Source organism: Trachypithecus francoisi, unplaced genomic scaffold (genome assembly GCF_009764315.1).
Source record: "Trachypithecus francoisi isolate TF-2019V2 unplaced genomic scaffold, Tfra_2.0 Lachesis_group1, whole genome shotgun sequence".
Lineage (NCBI taxonomy): Eukaryota > Metazoa > Chordata > Mammalia > Primates > Cercopithecidae > Trachypithecus > Trachypithecus francoisi.
The window spans coordinates 38574665-38600921 of record NW_022681454.1 but is presented as its reverse complement, the minus strand read 5'-3'; the positions used below and the strand labels follow the sequence as shown (position 1 = coordinate 38600921).

The 26257-nt window shown below is 41.4% G+C and overlaps 1 protein-coding gene across 13 annotated transcripts; it reads left to right on the top strand.

Moving 5' to 3' along the window:
• Window positions 1–2655: 2655 nt before the first annotated feature.
• TLR1 (toll like receptor 1) lies at window positions 2656–25196 on the top strand. Of its 13 annotated transcripts, none has more exons than XM_033213983.1 (7): window positions 2656–4163; window positions 16253–16333; window positions 16621–16693; window positions 16994–17103; window positions 20541–20632; window positions 20825–20892; window positions 22576–25196. In XM_033213983.1, exon 7 carries the CDS (start codon window positions 22643–22645, stop codon window positions 25001–25003), a length of 2361 nt encoding a protein of 786 aa, XP_033069874.1. In that variant the 5' UTR covers window positions 2656–4163; window positions 16253–16333; window positions 16621–16693; window positions 16994–17103; window positions 20541–20632; window positions 20825–20892; window positions 22576–22642; the 3' UTR covers window positions 25004–25196. The 13 variants fall into 13 exon arrangements, with proteins under 13 accessions (XP_033069874.1, XP_033069878.1, XP_033069881.1 ...); XM_033213987.1 differs by having other exon boundaries at window positions 16994–17141; XM_033213990.1 differs by lacking the exon at window positions 16621–16693.
• Window positions 25197–26257: the final 1061 nt, after the last annotated feature.

Here is a 26257-nt window from a genome sequence, read left to right as displayed (position 1 = left end):
TATAAAAATATTTTACTTCTTTATATCTTTATTTTCTGTTTTTACTATTTTAAATTTTTTTTTTTTATTTTTCACTTTTTAAACTTTTCTGTTAAAAACTGAGACACACACACACACAGACACACACTAGCCCAGGTCTACATAGGGTCAATATCAATATCATTGTCTTCTACCTCTACCTCTTGTTCCTTTGGAAGGTCTTCAGGGGCAATAACATGCATGGAGTCATCATCTCTGATAACAACAATGCCTTCTTTTGGAAAATCTCCTGAAGGACCTGCTTCAGGCTTTTTTATAGTTAGCTTTTAAAAAACAAGTAGGAGTACACTCTAAAATAATGATTAAAATTAATAGTCTACTAGATACAGAAACCAATAACATAGTTGCTTATTATCATTATCAAGTATTATGAGCTGTATGTAATTGTATGTGCTATGCTTTTATATGACTGTCAGTGTAGTATGTTTGTTTACAGCAACATCACCACAAACATGTGAGTAATACATTGCACTACAATGTTACTAGGGCATAGGAATTTTTTATCTTCATTATTATCTTATAGGGCCATGGCTGCTGAGTGAAATATTGTTATGCAGTGCATGACTGTACCACAAATTGAGTAGCTTATAAACAATGGAAATATATGGCTTATAGTTCTGGAGCTGCAAAGTCCAAGGTCAAGCTGCTGACAGATTTGGTGCCTGGAGAGGGCCCACTTCCTGGTTCATAGATGGCTTGTCTTTTCACTGTATCCTCACATGCGGGAGGGCACTCATCCCATTCATGAAGGCTCCACATTCATGACCTAATTGTCTCCCAACATCCCCAACTCTTAATACAGCTGTTCCTCCATATCCACAGGTGATTGGTTCCAGGAGCCCTGTAGATCCCAAAGTCTGTGAATGCTCAAGTCCATATATAAAATGGCATACTTTCAGCCTGGGCATCATAGTGAGACTCCACCTCCTCAAAAAAAAAAAAAAATACAAAAATTAGATGGGTGTGGTGGCACATGCCTGTAGTCCCAACTACTCAGGAGGCTGAGGTGGGAGGATTTCTTGAGCCCAGGAATTCCAGGCTGCAATGAGCTATGATCATGCCATTGCACTGTAGCCTGGGCAACAGAGCAAGACATTGACTCGGAAAAAAAAAGTGTACTATTTACGTAAAACCTATGTACATCCCTCCATATGCTTAAATCATTTCTAGATTTCTTATAATACATAATACAATGTATATAAATGTTATGTAGTTGTTATACTATATGGTCTTTTATTTTTATTATTTTGTATTATTGTACTGTTATTATTTATTTATTCATTTATTGAATATTTTCAATCCATGATTGTTTGAATCTATGGATGTGGAACCCATGGATATGAAGGGCTGACTACATTATCCCTTTGGGGGCTAGGATTTCACCATATGAATTTTTGGGGAACACAAACATCCAGACCATAGCAAAAGGGAAGAGAAACCTAGGTTAGTGACCAGGGAGGACTACTAGGATGAGCCTTGATGAAAGGTCTTTCATCAGGGAGGTCCTGGGCATGTGACTGGAAAGGGTCCTGGGCATGTGGCTGGGAAGACCCTTCAAAGGGGAGGGCACAGCGGGTGCAAAGTTGGAAGTGAAAGAACACCATAAGCAAAGAAAGCATCAAATTGGCAGTGTTGTTGGATGCATTAGTTTCCTGTGGCTACCAAAAAAATGACCATGAACAGGGTGGCTTAAAACAACAGAAATGTATTTCTCCCATTTCAGGAAGGCAGAAGTCAGAAATCAAGGTTGGCAGGGTTGGTTCCTTCCAGAGGCTGTCAGGGAGAAATCATTCCTTTCCTGTCTCCTAGCTTCTGGTAGTTGCTGCAAACCTTGGCGTCCCTTGGTTTGCAGATGTATCAGCTGCTTGTTAGAATGCCCCAGTTGTTAGCAGCTTTCTATAGAATGTGGCACGTAATACTTCTTTGTCTTTAGTTTTGGACCCAAGTCATAAGAAAAGTTCCAGTCAACACCCTATTATGTAATCAGTAGAACCAACAGATGAGAAGAGAAACAAAAAATATTGGTAGGCTATTGAATTACATGGCAGATATGCAATCTGAAAAAAAAAAGCATCCTAAATTTGGGTTAAATAATCAATAATTTGTGCCTGTGTCTTCACATGGTGTTCTCCTCCGAGCCTCTTTTTTTTTTTTCTGTCTCTTACAAGGACACTCTAGTTGGATTTAGGGGCCTTCTTAATCCGATGCCATCACATCTTGGTCCTTAACTTAATTAGATCTACGAAGACTCTTTTTTCAATGAGGTCACATTCTGAGATTTCTTTTTTTTTTTTTTTTGAGACGGAGTCTTGTTCTGTCGACCAGGCTGGAGTGCAGTGGCCGGATCTCAGCTCACTGCAAGCTCCGCCTCCCGGGTTCACGCCATTCTCCTGCCTCAGCCTCCCGAGTAGCTGGGACTACAGGCGCCCGCCACCTCGCCCGGCTAGTTTTTTTGTATGTTTCAGTAGAGACGGGGTTTCACGGTGTTAGCCAGGATGGTCTCGATCTCCTGACCTCGTGATCCGCCCGTCTTGGCCTCCCAAAGTGCTGGGATTACAGGCTTGAGCCACCGCGCCTGGCCCATTCTGAGATTTCAGAATAAATCTGAAATAAATGGACATAAATGCTTGGAGGGTGGGTGGAGGACACTATTCAACCCAGTCCTCTGGGGTTGGCATGACCGTCTCTGATGCCCTGGAGACTCAGTTCTGAGTGTGGTAGCAGAAAAGAAATGCTATCCTGGAAAGAGTGAAGACTCTGAAAGAAGCTGCTTGGAAAGTCAGAGGTACAAAGTAAGGAGTAATAGGCAAAGAGAATAGAGTGGATGGATGTAAGAGCATAGGAAAGAGACAGTGGATAGAGACCTGGGATAGAAATGGTGAGAGTATGTGAGTTTTAAAGAGAATGAGGCCACAAATATGGGGAAAGGAGGAAGTATTTCTGCCTAGGTTTCTGGAGACTGATTTGAGTAGAAAGGAATGAGACTAAACTACAGGGAGTAAAAGACCTGAGGGGATTTCTAAAACCACAGGGACTTTCTGAGAGTTTCAATTACAGTTAGTTTATGAGGAATCTCAACATCATCTAGTCCAAATATGGAGTAGTTTTTATTTTTCTCAGTCATTCCATCAACTGGATTCTGAAATTCTCCCTTTGTCACTTCTCCAGTCCTTTTGAGATATTGATACTGCAATCTAGTTTAAAATTCTAAATCTCCATCTCCATCTAAAGCTCAACTTCTTTCTGCATATCACAGGCTAGGTCTGTAGCTCAACCTTGGCATGTATTTTGGAGGTAGGCATGGTTTATCTGAGAGACACTCTTCTTGCCCCTCCCTCTCCCAGATCTAGCTTTTCTGATGTGGAGACCAGGGATCAGTGGTAAGAAGGAGGATATCCTTTTCTGTAATTGTGTCGATTAAGGTACAGGCTGAGCTGCAGGACAGGGAGACCTCAAATACAGAGGCTTAAATAAGATTGAGGTTTATTTCTTCCTCATATAATAGAAAAAGTATAGCTAAAAGGTCTAGAATAGGTAAGCTGTCTCTATGCCACAAAGTCATTCAAGGGCTCGGGATGATCAGATGGCTGTGTTTCCTATAGCTCTGGTCTTATCCTATGGCCTCCATTCTCCCTTGCATGGAGCCACAGGAGCAGATGAAGCCTTCCTGTGCCTTTTTGTGTGTGTGTGGCCCAAGGGGTGCTGAGATGGAGATACACCCCCTTTCCCAGGTACCTGATACCACAGTCTCTAATTGCCAGTTGGCAAGGGTTGGTCCAATGGAAATCTCCAACAGAGTAGACACCAGTCCCTCTACTAACTTACACTCCTGAACCCCCAGGGGGCATGTGTAATGTTCTCTGAGACTGCTCAGAGGGGCAGGGGGATCCGCCTCAGAGGGTGATCCTGCACATTGCTGCATCAAAACAAGCATCCTCTTGAGTAAAGAAATGCCTGATTTGCCTGTTCGGTGTCTGTGAGTAATTTTACTGTTATTCCCCCTTCACTTGGCTTGAGAAAGAGATGTCATCTCTTGCACAGGGAGAAGAGCTTGCCGGCTTACATCATAAACACTCATCTCCTGGTGCTGCTGACTCTCCTGCCACCCTCCCCAGCGTTCTCAGGTGAATGAGGGAAGGTAGGGTGAGGCAATGCTGTGGACAGTGCTATCTGGTTCAACTGCTTCTTAGAATGCCCTGGGGGACGTGCTCCAGTTGTTAGCAGCTTTTATAGAATGTGGTACATAATACTTCTTTGTCTTCAGTTTCGGACCCAAGTCATAGGAAAAGTTCCAGTCAACACCTTATTGTGTAATCAGTATGACCAACAGATGAGAAGAGAAACCAAAATTGTCAGTAGGCTATTGAATTATATGGCAGATGAGCAATCTAAAAAAAGTATCTTAAATTTGGGTTAAATAATTAATAAAAAAGACATTTCATGTGTAGTAATAGAAAAAAAGGCAAAGAATAATGGTATTGGTTTATGTCTATTGGTTCAAAAAGTCCACTTTATAAAATATATATTTAAAAAAATTGTTCAACCGGGTGCAGTGGCTCATGCCTGTAATCTCAGCACTTTGGGAGGCCAAAGTGGGTGGATCACCTGAAGTTGGGAGTTCGAGACCAGCCCGACCCACATGGAGAAACCCTGTCTCTACTAAAAATACAAAATAAGCCGGGCGTGGTGGTGCATGCCTGTAATCCCAGCTATTCAGGAGGCTGAGGCAGGAGAATCGCTTGAACCCAGGAGGTGGAGGTTGTGGTGAGCCGAGATCGTGCCATTGCACTCCAGCCTGGGCAGCAAGAGCAAAACTCTGTCTCAAAAAAAAAAAAAAAAAAGAAAGAAAAGCAAAGAAAATAATTGTTCCTACACATCCAAAGGAAATATTGCTGCTTATTGCAAAATTATTTCTAATTGTGAAAATTGGAAGCAATTTAAATATCCAACAACAGAAGATTGGTAAAATACATTATAAACTAAAATATTAAAAATTGCATTATAAATAAAATGTTATATTATCCAGCCAATAATCATGAAATTGTAGATGGATAATTACTGGCATGAAAAAATATTTATGATAGATTATTATTACAGACAGTATACATAGTATGATGCTATGTGTGTGTGCATGCACTTGGGCATGTGTAAGTAGATAAATTGTTATAAACTTTCTGAACCACAATTTGCAGTAGGAGCCAAGAATCTAAAGTATGTTAATATAGAGAGAAAAATGACCGCATGGTTGCTCTAAAAATGATATTGGTATGATCCTATTTGGTGAGATTACTATTTATTTAAATATTTTAACATTTATTTATATTTCCTGATTTTTCTTCAGTAAACATTTATCACTTGGATAACTGAAAATTAAAATAACTAAAAAAATACATTTGAGAAGAACACATACACATATATCTATCTTATCTTGTTATGGAGAAAAACTTTCTAAATCTAAAAGCTGGGTAGCCATGGTGTGCTGGAGCTTACTTGTACAGATTTGTTAAATCTGATTCTAAAGTATTCAGGGCCAGGCACGGTGGCTTACGCTTGTAATCCCAGCACTTTGGGAGGCTAAGGCGGGTGGATCACTTGAGGTCAAGAGTTTGAGACTAGCCTGACCAACATGGTGAAACCCCATCTCTTCTAAAAATACAAAATTAGCCAGGTGTGGGGGCACATGCCTGTAATCCCAGCTACTAGGGAGGTTGAGGCAGGAAAATCACTTGAACCTGGGAGGCAGAGGTTGTGGTAAACCGCGATCATGACATTGCACTCCAGCCTGGGCAACAAGAGCGAAACTCCGTTTCAAAAAATAAAATCAAATATAAATAAGTACATAAATAAAAATAAAATATTCAGGAATTTTGCCAAAAAATTAGTGGGTAGCTAGCCCTCAGCAATAGTGGGAATACTGATACTGCTGATATCAGCAAATGCTACAGATCAGACTTTTCTTTTGAACCTGCTTTACCAGCACACATCTGAATGACAGTAATAGCAAAGAAAAGGGGAACTTACTTGTTTATATAAAAATGAAATGTGGGGCCTAGTGGGAAGTGATTAGATCATGGGGGAGGAGTTCTCATGAATGGGTTGACATCATTGCCTTAGTGCTGTTCTTGTGATAGTGAGTGAGTTATTGTAAGATCTAGTTGTTTAAAAGTATGTAGCACCTTCCCACACTCGCTCTTGTTCCTGTTCCTGCTATGGAAGACACCTTGCTCCCCCTTTGCCTTCCACCATGATTGAAAGCTCTGTGAGGCCTCCCCAGAAACAGAAGCCACTATGCTTTCTGTACAGCCTGTGGAACTGTGAACCAATTAAATCCCTTTTCTTTATAAATTAGTTAGTCTCAGGTATTTTTTTATAACAGTGCAAGAACGGACTAAAACAGAAAATTGGTACCGAGGAGTGGGGCATTGCTATAAAAATGCCTGAAAATGTGGAAGCAGCTTTGGAATTGGGTAACAGGCAGAGGATAGAAGAGTGTGGAGGACTCAGAAATAGACAGGAAGATGAGGGAAAATTTGGAAATTCCTGGAGACTTGTTAAATTGTTTTGACCAAAATGTTGATAGTGATAGGGACAAGGAAGTCCAGGCTGAGGAGGTCTTATACAGAAATGAGGAACTTATTAGGAACTGGAACAAAGGTCACTTTTGTTAAGTGTTAGCAAAGAACTCAGAAACATTGTGTCCCTACCCTAGGAATCTGTGGAACTTGGAACTTGAGAGAGATCATTTAGGTATCTGGCAGAATAAATTTCTAAGTATTAAAGTGTTCAACGTGTGGTCTGGCAACTTCTAACAACCTATGCTCATATGTGTGAGCAAAGAAATGACCTGAAACTTGAACTCATATTTAAAAGGAAAGCAGTGTGTAAAGGTTTGGAAAATTTGCATCCTGGCCATATGGTAGAAAAGAAAAGCCCACTTTCAGGAGAGGAATTAAGCACGTTGCAGAAATTTTCATAACTAAAAGAAAGGCAAATGCTGATAGCCAAGACAATGGGGAGGTGGCTTTGAAGGCATTTCAGAGACCTTAGAGGCAGCCACTTCCATCACAAGCCTAAGAAGGCTTAGGAAGGAAGAATGGTTTCCTGGGCCAGACCCAGGGACACTGCTCCTCACATCCCAGCCACTCTAGCTCCAACAATGGCTCAAAGTGGCCCAGGTACAGGTCAGGCCACTGCTTCAGAGAGTGTAAGCTATAAGCCTTGGCAGCTTCCATGTGGTGTTAAGCCTGCAGGTGTGCAGAGTGCAAGAGTTGAGGCTTGGAAACCTCCACCTAGATTTCAGAAGAAGTATGTAAAAGCCTGGATGTCCAGGCAGAAGCCTGCTGTAGGGCTGGAGCCTTCATGGAGAACCTCTACTAGAGCAGTGTGGAGGGGAAAGGTGGGGTTGGAGCCCCAACACAGAGTCCCCACTGGGGTACTGCCTAGAGAGCTGTGAGAAGAAGGCCACTGTCCTCCAGACCCCAGAATGGTAGATCCACTGGCAACTTGCACCTTGTGCCTGGAAAAGCTTCAGGCAGTCAACTCCAGCTTGTGAGAGAAACTGTGGAGACTGAACTCTGGAAAGCCACGGAGGAGGAGACGCCCAATGCTTTGGGAGCCCACCTCTTGCACCACTGTACCCTGGATGTGAGGCATGGAGTCAAGGGAGATTATTTTGGAGCTTTAAGATGCAATGACTGCCCTGCTGGGTTTCAGACTAGCATGGGGCCTGTAGCCCCTTTCTTTTGGCTGGTTTCTCCCTTTTGGAACAGTTGTATTTACCCAGTGCCTGTACCCTCACCTTTTGAGAGTAACTAACTTGCTTATGGTTTTACAGGCTCATAGGTGGAAGGGACTTACCTTGTCTCAGATGAGACTTTGGACTTCTTCTGAGTTAATGCTTGAATGAGATAAGACTTTGGGGGACTGTTGAGAAGGGATGATTGTATTTTGCAATATGATAAGAACATGAAATTTGGAGAGGCTGGGGGTGGAATGATATAATTGGGATCTCTGTCCCCACTAAATTTCATGTCCAGTTGTAATCCCCCATGTTGGAGGTGGGTCCAAGTGGGAGGTGATTGGATGGGGGTAGAGTTCTCATGAATCTGTTAGTATCACCTTCTTGGTGCTGTTCTCATGATAGTGAGTAAGTGAGTTATCATATTATGAGATCTGGTTGTTTAAAAGCATGTAGCACTTCCTCTCTCTCTCTCTCTCTTGTTCCTGCTCTGGCTGTGTTCCTGCTCTCTTGTCCACTTTTCACCATGATTGTAAGCTTCCTGAGACCTCTCCAGAATCAGAAGCCACTGTGTCTCCTGTACAGCCTGCAGAACTGTGAGCCAATTAAACCTCATTCCTTTATAAATTACCTAGTCTCAGGTAATTTTTTCAGCAGTGCAAAAATGGACTATTACAATTAAATAGTAAAAAACAGAACCCTGAAAGAAAAATACATAAATGACATGAACAGGTATTCACTAAAAAGATACATATTGCCAATAAAAGAAGAAAATAAAAATAAAACAATAATGAGATGTCACTCTACATGTATCCAATTAACAGATCTCTAAAGTGTTATTTTTATGGAGGATGCATAGAATGTCTACCCCAGCACACTCTTGGAGGGCAGGTAAAGTGGAACAAACTTTATGGAGGGCATTTGGTGGTATGTAGCATAACAATGCTCATGTTCTTCAACCTAGTTATTCTTTCCCAGAAATTTATCCTAAAGCAATAGTAAAAGATTCAGACCAAGATTGTGTACAAAGGTGCTTATAACATTTTGTGAAATGGAAAGGGCAAATCTCCCCTCAGACAGAGCTGAGGATGACTGGTCGTGATCTAAGATTTACTCAGATACTGATATATCAGTGGCAATTTCAAACATTTGGCTGGAAAACTTTAGGTCATTAAGGGAGAATTTATTAAAAGGTAAATGTCCAAGTGATGACATTTCTCATTCCCAACACGTTTACAGGGTGCAATTTTGAAGTTCTAGGATCAGGTGGATAAGAGAAACTATAGGATTGTGTAGGGGCAGTAGGGAGGAAAAGAGGGAAAGGAAGATCACTATTCTGCACATTGATGTGAGTGCTAACCTCACTGCGAGAAGCACCTCACAAATTATGACACTGTGCCCATAGCATTTGTTTCCTTCCTTACTGATTAATAAACCATACTATCTACTCCTTCATGAGAAAAATATCTAACAAGCTAGGAATAAAAGAGGATTTTCTCAACTGATAAAAAGCATCTATGGAAAAACTCAGTTAACATTATACTTAATGGTAAAAGATATACTTAAAGCTTTTACCCTAACATCGGGAACAAGATAAGGATGTCTGCTCCCACTACTTTTTTTGAGACTAGATCTCATTCTGTTACCCAGGCTGGAGAGCAGTAGTGTGATTATAACTCACTGCAGCCTCGACCTCCAGGCTCAAGCAATCCCCCGACCTCAGCCTCCCAGGTAACTGGGAGTTTAGGCACACATCACTTTGCCTGGCTAATTTTTTTTTTTTTGTAGAGATAGAGTCTCCCTATGTTGCATATGCTGATCTTGAACTCCTGGCCTCAAGTGATCCTTCTGCCACAGCCTCCCACAGTTCTGGGATTACAGGTGTGACCCACTGTGCCTGGCCCTGCTCTCACCACTTCTATTCAACATTTTACTGGAGGTGCTAACCAGGGCAATTAGGAGTTAAGAATCCATATTGGAAAGGAAGAAGTAAAACTGCCTCTATTTGCAGATGATGCTGAGACCAGCTTGGTCAAGAAGACCCTCACCCAGTGGCGCTAGAGGAATTAAAGACACACATACAGAAATATAGAGGTGTGAAGTGGGAAATCAGGGGTCTCACAGCCTTCAGAGCTGAGAGCCCCAAACAGAAATTTACCTACATATTTGTTAATAGCAAACCAGTCATTAACATTGTTTCTATAGATATTAAATTAACTAAAAGTGTCCCTTATGGGAAATGAAGGGATGGGCGGAATTAAAGGAATAGATTGGGCTAGGTAACTGCAGCAGGAACACGCCTTTAAGGCATAAATCGCTCATGCTATTGTTTGTGGCTAAAGAATGTCTTTAAGCAGTTTTCCACCCTGCCCAGGGCGGGCCAGGTGTTCCTTGTCCTCATTCCCATAAATCCCCAACCTTTCAGCTTGGGCATTAGGGCCATTATGAACATGTCACAGTGCTGCAGAGATTTTGTTTATGGCCAGTTTTGAGGCCAGTTTATGGCCATATTTTGGGAGGCCTGCTCCCAACAGATGACATTATTTTCTTTATAGAAAATACTTAGAAATCTACTTGTCTTAGTCAATTTGGGCTGCTGTAAAAAGTGCTAGAAACTGAGTGGCTTATAAACAACATAAATTTATTTCTTATTGTTCTGGAGCCTGGAAGTCTGAGGTCAGAGTGTCAGCATGGTTGGCTTCTGGTGAGGGCCCTTTTCTGGGTTATAGACTGCTGTCTTTTATTGTACCCTCACGTGGCAGAAAAAGGACTAGCAAGCTCTTTGGGTCTTTTTTTATAAGGGCACTAATCCCATTCATGAGGGCTCCACTCTCAAGACTTGATTACCTCCCAAATGTCCCACCTCCTGATATTATCATATTGAGGGTTACGATTTCAACATATAAATTTTGGGGCAGTACACACATTTAAGTCTATAACACCACTAAAAGACCATTAGAACCAATAAACAAGTTCAGAAAGATTGCAAGATACACATCCCTATATAAAAATCAATGATACTTCTATACAGCAGCAATGAACAAATAAAAAATTTGAAGAACAGTGTATCAAAAAATACTTAGAAATAAGTTGAACAAAAGAAATACAAAACATATACTCTGAAACTATAAAAGACCATTGAAAAAAATTAAAGACCAAAATCAATAAAAGACATCCCATGCCTGTGAATCAGAAGACTTTTTTTTTTTTTTTTTTTTGAGACAGAGTCTTGTTCTGCTGCCCTGGCTGGAGTGCAGTGGTGCAATCTCGGCTGACTGCAACCTCCACCTCCTGGGTTCAAGCGGTTCTCCTGCCTCAGCCTCCCAAGTTAGCAAGGATGTAGAGAAATTAGAGCTCTTAACTATTGCTGATGGGAATATAAAATGATATCAAGAAAAAAGTGGCTCCATCTTGGGTGCTAATCCACCATGTTGACTTCTGATTAGCCTCAGTCCCATGAATGTCTCCTGATTCCTACTTTATTTACTATCCTTAATGTTCTCACTATGGACAGTAGGAAGGGGTCTAAGCTGTTGATCAAGAATCAGGTCTTTCAAAGGCCCACTATTCTGGCATTGGGTTGCTCATCTATTTTTTCTTTGCCTAATGCAGCTGAGATCAGATCACACCACATTTGTTTCCTGGTAATTCTAACTGGGCCTTTCAGGCCTCCCTTTTTAAGTTCAGCAGAATTGGCTTCTCCCTTTTTCCAGGAAAGAATTCAAGCCGGAGGTAGAAGAAAACAGTTTTATTGAACAGGCAGTGTTATATCTCTGGTGGTGTTACAGTTCCATGACTGCTCCCACAGAACAGGGCTACCCCATAGGCAGAGTAGCAACTTAGGGCAATTTTGCAGTCATATTTATACCCACTTTTAATTGCATGCAGATTAAAGGGCAGTTTCTGCAGAAATTTCTAGGGAAGGGTTAGTAATCATTGGGTCATTGCCATGGAAACGGGTGGTAATGTCTGACTGTTGCCATGGCAATGGTAAATTGACATGGCACACTGGCGGGTGTGTCTGATTGAAAACTGCTTTCACCCCATCCCTGTTTTAGCGAGTCCTCAGTCTGGTCCAGTGTCTGAGCCCCGCCCCTGGAGTCGAGTCCTGCCTTCTACCTCAAAGCCATTAAAAACTTTAATTCAGTTGAGACAAATATAGGACTGGTACCACACCAACAACTCAGGACTATCGTCGAGGATGGTCCATTAACCATAGTGGCAAACAAAGTCCAGCCAGACAAATTTCTACTGGAGCTGGTAAAAGACCAACAGCAAATATTATCTGGGACTCCTCAAGACCTTGAGGCAGAGGAGGGAACACTTGAATGGAAGTTTGACTGGCAATCTTCCCCAGGTTGGATAAGGTTTTTTTTGTTTTGTTTTGTTTTGTTTTTTTGCTAGAGAATGGGGAATTCCTTGGCAACTACAGAGGTCTTCATTGATCCTGCTGGAGTCTGGACCAAGATGCTCCACATAGCCATACACTGAACATGGCCCTTTTTAAAGGACACTCTTGGTGGCCGCTTGGTATAGTCCTTTGCTGCCCCTGTGACCTTACCCTTGCCTCTCAGGCAACACGTTTGGTGTGTACCCTCAGCCCATAGTCCTCGGGCTGCCTGTGTCATAACTAAAAGAGATGAAGCTACCATAGCCATTTTGCTTGATGGGGAAGAACTGCCCTGCCAAGTATCTACTCGACACTCATATTTCCTCCCATAGTCTTCTGTTCCTGCTGCTGCTCTGCCCTGCAAAATGCCTCTTGGTTTGGATTCTGGAAAATACGGTGTCAAAGGCATGATTAATTCTGTGTCTCATACTTGGCACAGGTATCATTGCCTGTTGTTTGTATTGTTGCTGCAGCCTCTGCTTACAAGTAGAAAATAAACTGATGCAATGTGTCACCTACATCACCAAAATGACTGCAGCAACTGCTTTCCCCCAGAGGCTCAGGACCCACCATGGAAGAGATGGGCACTTGAGGTTGTAAGAGCTGTATTAGAGGGGTGGAGTGTGGAGGCAAAAGTGGCTCCATCTTGGATGCTAATCTGCCATGCTGACTTCTGATTAGCTCCAGTCTCCTGAATGCCTCCTGATTCCTACTTTATTTACTATCCTTAGTGTAAGAACATGAACTCACTATAGATCCTGACTTTAGATCAAAGCAACATTGATGTTATCACACATGTTATAGGCTATAGTGCACATAGCAGTCTTGCCTGTTCTGGAAGGTGGCCTTTAGCTGTCTCTATAGAGCATGTACTTCCTTTCTCTACATAAGGTGTCGGTAAGTCCTGGGCCTCGACGGGAATGCTGCAGAGATCTACCTGTATTGCTCCTGTTTTGGCCATGCTTCTGTGGGTAAGTTCCCCAAGTAAATCACCCTTTACTGACACACTGGATTTGTCTGCTTAGTTCTTTGATTTCTCAGCTCCTAGGGCATTTGGGGGCTGCTTTGCCTATATGGCTGTTTCATAGAACAAATGGTATAGCTGCTTTCAAACAGTCTGGCAGTTCCTCAAAAGGCCAAATGCAGAGTTACCATATGATGCAGCAGCAATTCCACTCCTAGGTATTTACGCAAGAGAAAATATGTCTACGCAAAAGCTCGTATGTGAATGTCAATGGCAGCATTATTCATAAGAGCCATAATATCCATCAACTGATAAATGGATAAATAAAATGTACACATATACACTTGAAAATCATTTGGCAATAAAAAAATGAAATATTGAATGGATGAACCATGGAAACATTATACTAAGTGAACAAAGCCAGTAACAACAGGCCACTTTTTATATGATTGCATTTGTGTGAAATACCCATAATAGACAAATCTATAGAGATCAGTATGATCTATAGAGTAGATTGGTGGTTGCCTAGGGCTGGGATGCATGGAGAAGTGGAGGTGATGACTAAGGAGTATAGTGTTTCTTTTCAGTGTAATGAAAATGTTCTAAATTGATTTGGGGATGATTGCACCACTCTGTGAATATGCCTAAAGTCATTGAATTACACATTTTAAATGGGTGAAATTTTTTTATGGTTTGTGAATTATAACTCAATAAAGCTTTGTTAAAAAAAAAACAAACAACAACTAATTACAGGTCACATCTAATTGACAACATATTTTTACTGCCCTGAATCCAAAAAGAAGTGCCTAGGTATGGGATGGGGTGGGCAGAGAAACTGCTATGAAGAGATGTACGGGGTTGCTTAGAGTACAAAGTATGAAGTCTTTATTTTGAATTAACTTCATGGGCTGCTGTGAACTGGAATTAGGCTTGTACTTATTTGCATGACTGTGATAATGCTATTCTAGACCCTCATTGTCCAAGGTGGCCTCTGGCCAAACGTGATTGAGTGCCTAAAATAGTATAGCCCAATTGAGATGTTCTGTAAGTATAGAACACACACTGGATTTTGAAGACTTAGAATGAAAAAATATAAAATATCTCATTAATAATCCTTTATAATCATTGCATGTCTGGATATATTAGACTAAATAAAATATTTTTAAAAATTTAGAAAGAAGCTGTATTCTCTGAGAATGGAAGTTCTCCCTGGGAGATGAGGCTGTGTCAATGCATGGGTGTACATGATTAGAAGTGTGTGTTTGTTGAGTGATGAGTGTACATGATTAGAAGTGTGTGTTTATTCAGTGATGGGTGTACATGACTAGAAGTGTTTGTTTGTTGAGTGATGGGTGTACATGATTAGAAGTGTGTGTTTGTTGAGTGATGCGTGTACAGGATTAGAAGTATGTGTTTATTGAGTGATGGGTGTGCACGATTAGAAGTGTGTGTTTGTTGAGTGATGGGTGTACGTGATTAGAAGTGTGTGTTTGTTGAGTGATGGGTGTACAGGATTAGAAGTATGTGTTGAGTGATGGGTATACATGATTACAAGTGTGTATCTGTTGAGTGATGGGTGTACATGATTACCAGTGTGTGTTTGTTGACTGATAGGTGTACATAATTACACCTATCACTGTGTTTGTTCCATGGTGACCCACTGGACAACAGGGGGAAAAAGAGGCAGGTGGGTGCCTCTGAATTAGACACTTTATTTTATTTATTTTATTTTTTATTTTTTGCGATGGAGTCTCGCTCTGTCACCCAGGCTAGAGTGCAGTGGTATGGATCTTGGCTCACTGCAACCTCCAACTCTTTGGTTCAAGCGATTCTCCCACCTCAGCCTCCTAAGTAGCTGAGATTACAGGCATGTGCCACCAAGTCTGACTAATTTTTTTTTATTTTTAGTAGAGACAGGGTTTCACCATGTTGGCCAGGCTGATCTCGAACTCCTGACCTCAGGTGATCTGCCTGCCTCAGCCTCCCAAAGTGTTGGGATTATAGACATGAGCTACTGCACCCGGCCTGAATTATACACTTTAAACGGGTGAGGGTGAACTTTTTTATGGTTTGTGAATCATATCTCAGTAAAGTTTTGTTAAAAACACACACACACACACAACTAACTACAGATCACATCTAATTGACAGCATATTTTTACTGCCCTGAATCCAGAAAGAAATGCCCACATGTGGGCTATTGGTAGGCAGAGACGCACACACTTGTAATCATGTACACAACTGCTAGTGGTGGAGATGAGTCTGTGGGGAAAAAAACAGGAATTCAGAGTGCTGAGGAGCTTCCCTTACTGCTCTGCCCACTTCCCTCCCCTGGGCATTGCTCCCTTGGCCTGGATTCACAAAGTTAACGCTTTTGGGAGCCAGGAACTAATTTCTTAGTCAAAGACACCTCCCTCCTGTCCAGTTAGGGGTCTCAAGGAGGAAATGGCAGGCAGGCAGTTTCATTCTTTCAGTTCCAGAAAATGTTTATAGCCATAACGTATTTCCTCAATTAAACAAATTCTGAGGTAAGGGGAAACAGAGACAATGAGAACATTACAAGTCAAAAAGAATCTCAGCGCTCTTAGTTGAGGGAAGTTGGCCTTGCTCGCTGTGTGGTAGAAAAGCTGATTATGGGAGAGAACTGTGGAGGGAAGGAAGGGAGGCAGTTTTGTCATCCCCACATCCGGTTTTGACTGGACACCATGCAGGCTGAGATCACCTTCAGAGGCAGTCAGCTGGAATCCCTTAACTTTATTTGCCCATTTATTGTGTTGTTATTTTGTTGTTGTTACTGGAAAACGCAAGAGTAGAGCTATCAGAATGGCTTCCTTGAACATGCTGTCCACAAATCCCAGGATTTTTATAAACCCTATGTGAAAAACATGCTAAGAATCTGTTTTCTTCTTAGCATGTTTTTCACTTAGGTTTACAAAAATATGTTTTGAAGAAAGCTTGAAAAGATCAGTGGAAAAAAATTCAGCATCAAATTTTCTCTGCAAATCAGCTTGTCAAAAAAGACATGGTTAACATCCATCCTGTAACTAGCACATGAATGATCTTCCCTCTTTACGAATGCGTTTTAGCACAACCTTAATCTTGATGCCTCCCTCTTTTAATAGTGGATAGATGAAAAGGCAAGAGGAAAAACAAAGCAGCTGAAACACACCCAGACGCACACTTCTGCCAGCATAGCCACGACGGTAAGCATTTTGAATTCAGCCAATTATGATCTGTGGATTATTACCACCACCTCATTTACTTCATCAGTGTAGACAATAGGAAACTGACTGTAGTGAAATTCGGAACCATAGAAACATGATTCTATTTTAATACAGGCCTATCGGTTAACCCACAGACTATGCTACATATGAATAAGAGAAAATAAGTTTATTCTTAATTATGTAATGTAATTCCCGTGGAATTCGGTAGGTGGCGGAAAAGAGCCTTTTTGTTTTGTTTTGTTTTCAACACTAAATGTGGTTAACAGTGAAATAAACCTTCAAGGAAGTGCTTGAATTTCTTATGGACTGCCAAACGGAACAGACAAGCAGGTTGTCTTGGTAAGCAACATATTATTTTATTTTGTAAAAGAAAATAATTGTATAGCTAGTTATTAAGTACAGAATTCTCAAAAATCTGTGTAAGTCCTGGGTGTTTTTCTAAGTGGGTTGTATTTCTGATATGTACATAGTTACTGTGTAGTTTGTACTGGCATTTGTGTATCAGTTCTGAGTCCTAAATCAGAGAAAGTCCCCCCGCTGCTCTGGGAATAACACCTCGTGTGTGATTTGCTTACAAGAAATATTTTTGAGTTGGGAAATAAATATCTGGGTCACACACGTCTTCTGATTTTCTTCCAGAGCAGCTGCTAGTTGTTGATTTTGACGGCATTTCTCTTCACCCCATCCAACCATTCGTATTCTCTTCGCAGTGTTAAGGAAAATGAGATATAAGTCAGTTACTCCCAGAGGTAATGCTGCTGTTCAGCTCTTCTGTTTTTGTGGGCAGGTTTTTTCAGTTTTTTTCTCTGGGCTTTCCCACTAGCTAGTCCTTCTGTTTCTCAGACCACTAACATGGTTCTGGGGAACTAGAAGTCAGGTGGAATTGCAGGTTTTGAAAATGTTTCCCAGGCTACACCCAATTTGGTCAAAAGACTTGAAAGCGAATGTGTTTTTATAACAAACAAAAAGTAAAGTTTCTCAAAACCGCATAGAAAACAAAGCAGAACAAACAGTTCTTGAACTGTCTCAAGTTCTTTTAACCTGTGGTTAATAGCTAGTAGGGTTGTGCAGAGAAGGCCCTTAGTAAATATTTACAGGACTCAACTTAATGGGCCAGATAGATTGCATGGGTATTGTCCATTAAGGCCAGTCAAAGCCTTGATTTGATGCCTCCAAAATCTCCAAACGAAGACAAATTAAATGTGTTGATTCATTGTGTCATATAATGTGAGGCTAAACCTATCATAATAATGAAAATTGACAGAAGCACACCTAGAGGCATTTTACACTTCCAAATTCAAGCATCCTTTACTGCTCAGCTTATTTTCTGGGTAGTAAAAGAGTTTTAAGGTTCTAAAATAGATGAGGCTCAGTCATGGTTGTTAAGACTTTGATCAAAAAATGCTTTGGTCTAGGAAACTGAGACATTGATTTTCATTGATTTAGCAAGTTTGGTACATAAAATTCAAAGATCCTGGAAATACTAAAAATCAGTTATTCCTGTGTATAACATTTTGATTTCTTAATTATAGAAATAAGAATGGTTTTGTAAACTGAGTACTTGAAATTAATGGCTTTAAACGAAAGGGCAAGATGGAGGTTGGGCAAATAGAAGATATGTGAATCAATTAATTTAACTCGACATAAAACTGAAGCTATGTTTTCATTAAATGCTTGCGTTAGTTGTGGCAAATCCATATGGGTCTGTTGGAACTTGATTCTTGCCTCCTCAGTGGAAAGAATTTGTCTGAGGGGCATAAGGCAGAGTGAGAGACTGAGGCAAGTTTTAGAGCCAGAGTGAGAGTGTCACGCCCAGGGCCAGGTTCCAGCCCATACTGAGGTCTGAGGGGAGTGGGTGGATGAGCAGATAGCTGAAAGAACACTTAGGGGGCCGTAGGCAGGTGAAAGGTGATTTTATTCAGCAGCAGCTCTCATCAGCAGCTTACTTACAGTAGTTCTCTCAGACTGTCCGCCTTGTCCTGGCTGCTTAGTTTGGCAGCTTCCACACACAGCTGTGCGTCCGGCTCTCCCTTGCCCTCAGGGTCAGCAGCTTAACTCTTTCTCTTGGCTGGGCACAAGCATGCCAAGCTGTGTCCTGGCTCCCCTCAGTCCGTCTACAAAGACAGACAGTGTTGGCTCTCTGTCTCTCTCTCTCTCTCTGGGTGCCAATGCACCTGTACAGTGTCAGCAGGGCAATTATACCATTTACAGACAAGAGTGGCTTAGAGCCAAGGGATGAACCTTACCTATGTTATGGCTATGGTGGTAAGCTTCTCTATGCTATGTCTACATGGCTATGATAAAAAGTGAGTTACACGGCTGGACCCTAAATTCGCTGAGTTACTCTGGATGTTTACCTCAGCCTGTCCTTGACCAAAGCACAGCCATATTCCTTACAGAGAGTTTATTAAAAAGTTTTAGATCAGGAATGAAAGGAAGTAAAGTATACTTGGAAGAGGACCAACTGGGCAACTTGAGAGATCCAAGTGCCCAGTTTAACCTTTGACTTGGGGCTTATTCGTTGGCAGGCTTCTGGAGTTTTGCATCTCTTCTTCCCTGATTCTTCCTTTGGGGTGGGCTATCTGCATGTGCAGTGGCCTGCCAGCCCTTGGGAGGGGCTGCATGAAGTTGTGCACATGCTCACTGGAGACATTTTTCCCTTGCCAGACAAGCTTTCTTAGAGGAAGGTCACATACCCATTGAAGTCTGCCATTTTGCCTCTTGGCATGCATGCTCGAGCCTGCTTGCCCAACTCCTGAGACTTTATCAGGAGGCTGCTAACCACCAGCTTCAGGCGTGTTTTCTATCTATTAGGAGATTGACTTTCCCTGGTGCTGGCTGCAACCAATTATTATTCTAGAGAGACTGTTTTTTTTTGTTTTTGTTTGTTTGTTTGTTTGTTTGTTTTTGAGACAGAGTCTCACCCTGCTGCCCAGGCTGGAGTGCAATGGCATGACCTCAGCTCCCTGTAACCTCTGCCTCCTGGATTCAAGCAATTCTCCTGCCTCAGCTTCCCCAGTAGCTGGGATTACAGGCGCCTGCCACCACACCTGGCTTTTTGTATTTTTAGTAGAGACAGGGTTTCACCATGCTGGCCAGGCTAGTCTCAAACTCCCAACCTCAGGTGATCCGCCTCTCTCGGCCTCCCAAAGTGCTGGGATTACAGCATGAGCCACGGCCCCCGGGTTAGAGAGACTGTTTAACAACTGCCTGATCATCACCTGATGGTCGCCTGATAATCCTGGTTGGGGGGCCCCTCTCCTGTCCTGCTCATGTCTGCCTAAGTACCTACTCTAACACTTGCGGACAGGCAGTTTTATAAATGTATGTATTTTTGTGATGATGGCTGTTGTTAAGGAAAAAAGGACAACTTTCGTCTTGCTTGTGGTAGGTTCTGTGAGCCAAGCACTTGCACCCATACATGGTGTCCTGTCTGCCCCTGTCTCTCTGATCACTTTTGCATACCACGCCTGACATGCTGATCACTGATTCCATGAACTCTGCAGTTGGCTAGGAGGTGGAAAGAGCCCTGATCTGGATTCAGGCATAGGAATAAGCAGGGAACCCCACTTGGGCCTTAAGGCCAGGCCACTTTTGTTTCGACCTATCTCGTAACAGATAGCTCTGTTTTGAGATATTAGGCACTGCCCCAGGGTATTATTTTTATTCCCATTATTTGAGTCCGTTTAAATTGCCATAACAAACTACCAGACTGGGTGGCTTATAGACAACAGACATTTGTTTCTCACAGTTCTTCAGGGTAGAAGTCTAAGATCAGGATGGTAGTGTTGTTGGGTTCAGGCGAAGGCCCTCTTCTGGTTTGCAGATGCCTCCTTCTTCTTGTATTTTCACATGGCAGAAAGACAGCCAGAGAGTTCTCTGGGGGCATTTTTATAAGGATACTATAAAGGCTCTGTTCTTATGACCTAATTACTTCCCAATTTTCTCCTGCTAATACCATCACATTGGGGGTTAGGATTTCATCATAAGAATTTCATAGGACACAAACATTGAAGCTATAACAGCCATTGAAGTATTGCTTCTTGTGTGAGTAGCTCTTTCAGGAAGCTGGAGAGGAAGAATTGGGAAATTTCTGGGTCTTTCAGCCAAATACAATCAATGTCATAAAAACACCACCTTGATTTTTAACATGAACGTTAATGTCTGCATCATCTTCCTTGCTCAGGGTCTTCATGAACACTAATGGGGGTATCAGGCCCTTTTCCATGTTAGAAGAAATCAGGATAACAAAGGCATATTGGACACCTCTACAAAAGGGTAAGTCCAAGGAAGGCTCAAAACACCCAGATAAGTTTGCATGTCTAAATTGGGGAACTTTTGTAACTGAAGATTGTTTCTAGAAGCTGAATTATTTAGGTTCTCTGTGCTCATTGAGATATGGGAGGGGATATGTGAAGAGGAATTTGGTGCTTAGCTGATACTGACGGCCTGCTTGTCTGATGGTTCTAGGGCATTTTGAATACGTTCCTTGTGAGAACTGGGTAGCTGTGTAATCGCAGCTGAAAGGGTCTCTGGAGGTGAGTAGTACACACTCTAGAGTTCATCCCAACACAGCTCCCTCTGTTCTCATATGCCACTGGAATGCTGACCATGAAATAGTGTCTGAGCTAGAGCAGTTTGAATACTGGTACAATAGGCATAACCTAGAACAATACCTGCCACTGCATAGAGAATAAATACATATTTGATGAATGAATGAAAAAAAGTATTCTGAATAAGAGAGAGGAGGAAACAACTCCCTTTCTCAAAACCTCCCAGTGTTCGCCACCCTCTCATCATTTTTGGGGTAGAATCCCAACTCCTCGCAATGATCAACAAAGCCTGAGTGATCTTGGCCCTAACTCCCCTCATCTTCCCTAACTCCATGCTAACATTGAACTTCCCATTCCTTCTCAGACAAGCCAAGCTCAATTCCATCTCAGGTCCTTTATACTTGCCTTTTCTTTTGCCAGAAATGCCATAGGTTACCCAGATCTTCCCATAGGTTACTCATTTGCTTCATTCTGATTTCTACTCTAGTGTCATCATCTCAAAAAGGCCTTCTCTAACTCATCACTCAAAAATAGCCACCCCCAAGCACTGTCTTATACCTACAATTTACCCTGATTTATTTTTCTCTGTAGAACTTATCACTACAGGAACTTGAGTTTAATCATTTGTTTATTTTCTGTCTCCCCACTAGACAAAAATTCCTTGAGAATTCAGACTTTATCTTGTTCACTGCTCTATCTCCAGTTCTTAAAACATGGCCAGTAGGTGATCAATAAATACTGGTTGAATAAATAAATGGATGAATAAATGGATCTTCTGAGAGACCTTTTATTATGATCTAATTACCTTTTGAATAAGACCAAAGTTAGACCCAAACCGTGTATAGGTCATAAAGGGTAATAGAAGAGCAGTCCCAAAAGCACCATTTGGGACACCTCTTGAGAAAGTCATGGGGAGACACATGTCGAAGAGTGAAAGTACACCAGTCAAGTCTTAGCTAGAGTTCTAAATAATTTTGGGAAGCTTGGGGCCCGAGAACTTTCTATGAACCCACCTGTATTAGCTTCCTGAGGCTGCTGTAACAGATGATCACAAACGTGGTGGCTTTGCCCTCAACGTTCTGGAGAGCAGAAGTCGAAACTCAAGGCATCAGCAGGGCTGCCCTCACTCCAGAGCCTCCTCTAGCTTCTGGCGGTCTGTTGCTGTTCCTTGCCTTGTAGCTGCTGCACTCCAGTCTCTGCCTCCACTGTCACGAGGCCTTCTCCTCTGTTTCTCAGTCGTCTCTTCTCTTGTCCCTCTGCCTTTCTCTTAGAAGAGCACTTGTCATTGGAATTATGGACCACCTGGATAATTTGGGATGATCTCTTCATCTCAAGATCCTTAACTTTATTATCTCTGCAAAGACCCCTTTTCTAAGGAAGGTAACGTTCATGGTTTCTGGGGATTAGGACATGGTTAAGATGTAGACATATCTTTTGGTGAGCCACCATTCAATCTATTACACCATCCATATTAAAACCTACTTGATTAGTTTTTATTTACCAGTATATATACTTCTCTAGTTTTAGGCTGTGTAACCCAAAAGAATGTATCTTCCATTTTATGAGTCTCTAATAAAAAAAAAGTTTAGTATCAGCCATGACTAATTTCATGTATTTAAAAAATGTATGTAATATATTTCATCATTTCATGTATTTTTTTTTCTCTAGAATCTGTATCTGTATCAAGATGATCTGAAGAACAGATTCTACTTTTAGGAATGTCTAGTGTTCCAGAATGACTAGCATCTTCCATTTTGCCATTATCTTCATGTTAACACTTCAGATCAGACTACAATTATCTGAAGAAAGTGAATTTTTAGTTGATAGGTCAAAAAACAGTCTCATCCATGTTCCTAAAGACCTATCCCAGAAAACAACAATCTTAAATATATCACAAAATTATATATCTGAGCTTTGGATTTCTGACATCTTATCACTGTCAAAGCTGAGGATTTTGATAATTTCTCATAATAGACTCCAGTATCTTGATATCAGTGTTTTCAAATTCAACCAGGAATTGGAATACTTGGATTTGTCCCACAACAAGTTGGCGAAAATTTCTTGCCACCCTACTGTGAACCTCAAGCACTTGGACCTGTCATTTAATGCATTTGATGCCCTGCCTATATGCAAAGAGTTTGGCAATATGTCTCAACTAAAATTTCTGGGGTTGAGCACTACACACTTAGAAAAATCTACTGTGCTGCCAATTGCTCATTTGAATATCAGCAAGGTCTTGCTGGTCTTAGGAGAGCATTATGGGGACAAAGAAGACCCTGAGGGCCTTCAAAACTTTAACACTGAGAGTCTGCACATTGTGTTCCCAACAAGCAAAGAATTCAATTTTATTTTGGATGTGTCAGTCAGGACTGTAGCAAATCTGGAACTATCTAATATCAAATGTGTGCTAGAAGATAACGAATGTTCTTACTTCCTAAATATTCTGGCAAAACTTCAAACAAATCCAAAGTTATCAAGTCTTACTTTAAACAACATTGAAACAACTTGGAATTCTTTCATTAGGATCCTCCAGCTGGTTTGGAATACAACTGTATGGTATTTCTCAATTTCAAACGTGAAGCTACAGGGTCAACTGGACTTCAGAGATTTTGATTATTCTGGCACTTCCCTGAAGGCCTTGTCTATACACCAAGTTGTCAGCGACGTGTTCAATTTTCCACAAAGGGATATCTATGAAATCTTTTCAAATATGAACATCAAAAATTTCACAGTGTCTGGTACACACATGATCCACATGCTTTGCCCATCCAAAATCAGCCCATTCCTGCATTTGGATTTTTCAAATAATCTCTTAACAGACACAGTTTTTGAAAATTGTGGGCACCTCACTGAGTTGGAGACACTTATTTTACAAATGAATCAATTAAAAGAACTTTCAAAAATAGCTGAAATGACTACACGGATGAAGTCTCTGCAACAATTGGATATTAGCCAGAATTCTGTAAGCTATGATGAAAAGAAAGGAGATTGCTCTTGGACTAAAAGTTTATTAAGTTTAAATATGTCTTCAAATATACTTACTGACACTATTTTCAGATGTTTACCTCCCAGGATCAAGGTACTTGATCTTCACAACAATAAAATAAAGAGCATTCCTAAACAAGTCGTAAAACTGGAAGCTTTGCAAGAACTCAATGTTGCTTTCAATTCTTTAACCGACCTTCCTGGATGTGGCAGCTTTAGCAGCCTTTCTGTGTTGATCATTGATCACAATTCAGTTTCCCACCCATCAGCTGATTTCTTCCAGAGCTGCCAGAAGATGAGGTCAATAAAAGCAGGGAGCAATCCATTCCAGTGTACCTGTGAGCTAAGAGAATTTGTCAGAAATATAGAGCAAGTATCAAGTGAAGTGGTAGAGGGCTGGCCTGATTCTTATAAGTGTGACTACCCAGAAAGTTATAGAGGAACCCCACTAAAGGACTTTCACATGTCTGAATTATCCTGCAACATAACTCTGCTGATCGTCACCATCGGTGCCACCATGCTGGTGTTGGCTGTGACTGTGACCTTCCTCTGCATCTACTTGGATCTGCCCTGGTATCTCAGGATGGTGTGCCAGTGGACCCAGACCCGGCGCAGGGCCAGGAACGTACCCTTAGAAGAACTCCAAAGACATCTCCAGTTTCATGCATTTATTTCATATAGTGGGCACGATTCTTTCTGGGTGAAAAATGAATTATTACCAAATCTAGAGAAAGAAGGTATGCAGATTTGCCTTCATGAGAGAAACTTTGTTCCTGGCAAGAGCATTGTGGAAAATATCATCAACTGCATTGAGAAGAGTTACAAGTCCATCTTTGTTTTGTCTCCCAACTTTGTCCAGAGTGAGTGGTGCCATTATGAGCTCTACTTTGCCCACCACAATCTGTTTCATGAAGGATATAATAACTTAATCCTGATCTTGCTGGAACCCATTCCGCAGTACTCCATTCCTAGCAGCTATCACAAGCTCAAAAATCTCATGGCCAGGAGGACTTATTTGGAATGGCCCAAGGAAAAGAGCAAACATGGGCTTTTTTGGGCTAACCTAAGGGCAGCCATTAATATTAAGCTGACAGAGCAAGCAAAAAAATAGATTACACATCAAGCGAAAAATATTCCTCCTGTTGATGTTGCTGCTTTTGGAAGTTCCAACAATGACTTTATTTTGCATCACCACAAATGTAAACACAATTGTGAGTGTATGATGTAGGTAAAAATATGTACCTTCGGGCCCCAGTTCACCATTTATATGTGGTATTAAAAATTAACGAATTATATAACTTTGATTTAAGCAGTTGATTTCTGACACATAAGGTATCCACTTGTTTCTTTGCTATAACTGAGTTCTGAATTTATCATGAAGTCAAGGGAAGCATTTCTCTTCAGTGATGTGTGTTCCGGGGTATCATGGTCAATATTGGAAAACGCCATGACTTTTATGAGTATAGCTGGGTTTGTATAGCAGATTTCTACAGCTTTTGATGCTTTCCTCAGTTCCATGGTGCATTCAACTCAACCAATTGATGGCTGCTCACTGATAATGCTGGAGACACTATGCCTGAAGGTTCCCCCCAACCCCCGACCATGATGCCCACACAAAGGGCAGTCCAGAAGTGCTGGAAGTTGTCCTTGGAAACAGCCCTCAACCAATGTCAGAAAGAGCCGAGGGATAAATACCCCAACTTTCTCACCCATTTTTTAAGATAAATCTTGGGTATACTTTGCTCTCTCCCTGAGTTCCCCAGTAAGATAAAATTCTGGTTGTCCACTGTCTTGATAAAGTATTCTCGATTGGCTTCCTTCCCATTTTTTTCTCACTTACTTATTCCTCTATGTGTATTCCATGGGATCACCTCTGTGATAAACTACTTGCCACTGAATATTTGTCTCAGGGTCTGCTTATGAGGGAGCCCATACCAAGAAACTGTTCCACCTCAGTCCAGTGGAAATTCTGAGTCTGGTTTTCTGTGGCTGGAGATCTCACTGAGATTCTGGTTGTATGAACTAACATGCACAAGAGCCTTTGGTCTTTTGATTAGAAGGAAGAATATAGTTGATGTATAGTGCTTCTATATACAGCATCTGTCTCTTTGGGGAACTATTAAAGTTGAGCATGAGCAGATGGGGCAGTGTAAAGAATGGACATATCTGATGCTTTTCATACCCATCAAACATCCTGTCAGTCTACCTTTTTACTCCAGGAGCCAGCTCTGGGCAGGTGTAGTCATGACAAGAACTTTGTCATGACTACACCATGTATCTTTCACTTTATGCCCCCCATGACTTCACTGATACCATTGCATGGGATGCTTGTAGAAGCCTGTTCAACCATTCTGATACATGCACA

Coding starts and splice junctions, on each gene's coding strand:
- TLR1 (XM_033213994.1), top strand. CDS start 22,643: ATGACTAGCATCTTCCATTTTGCCATTATCTTCATGTTAACACTTCAG.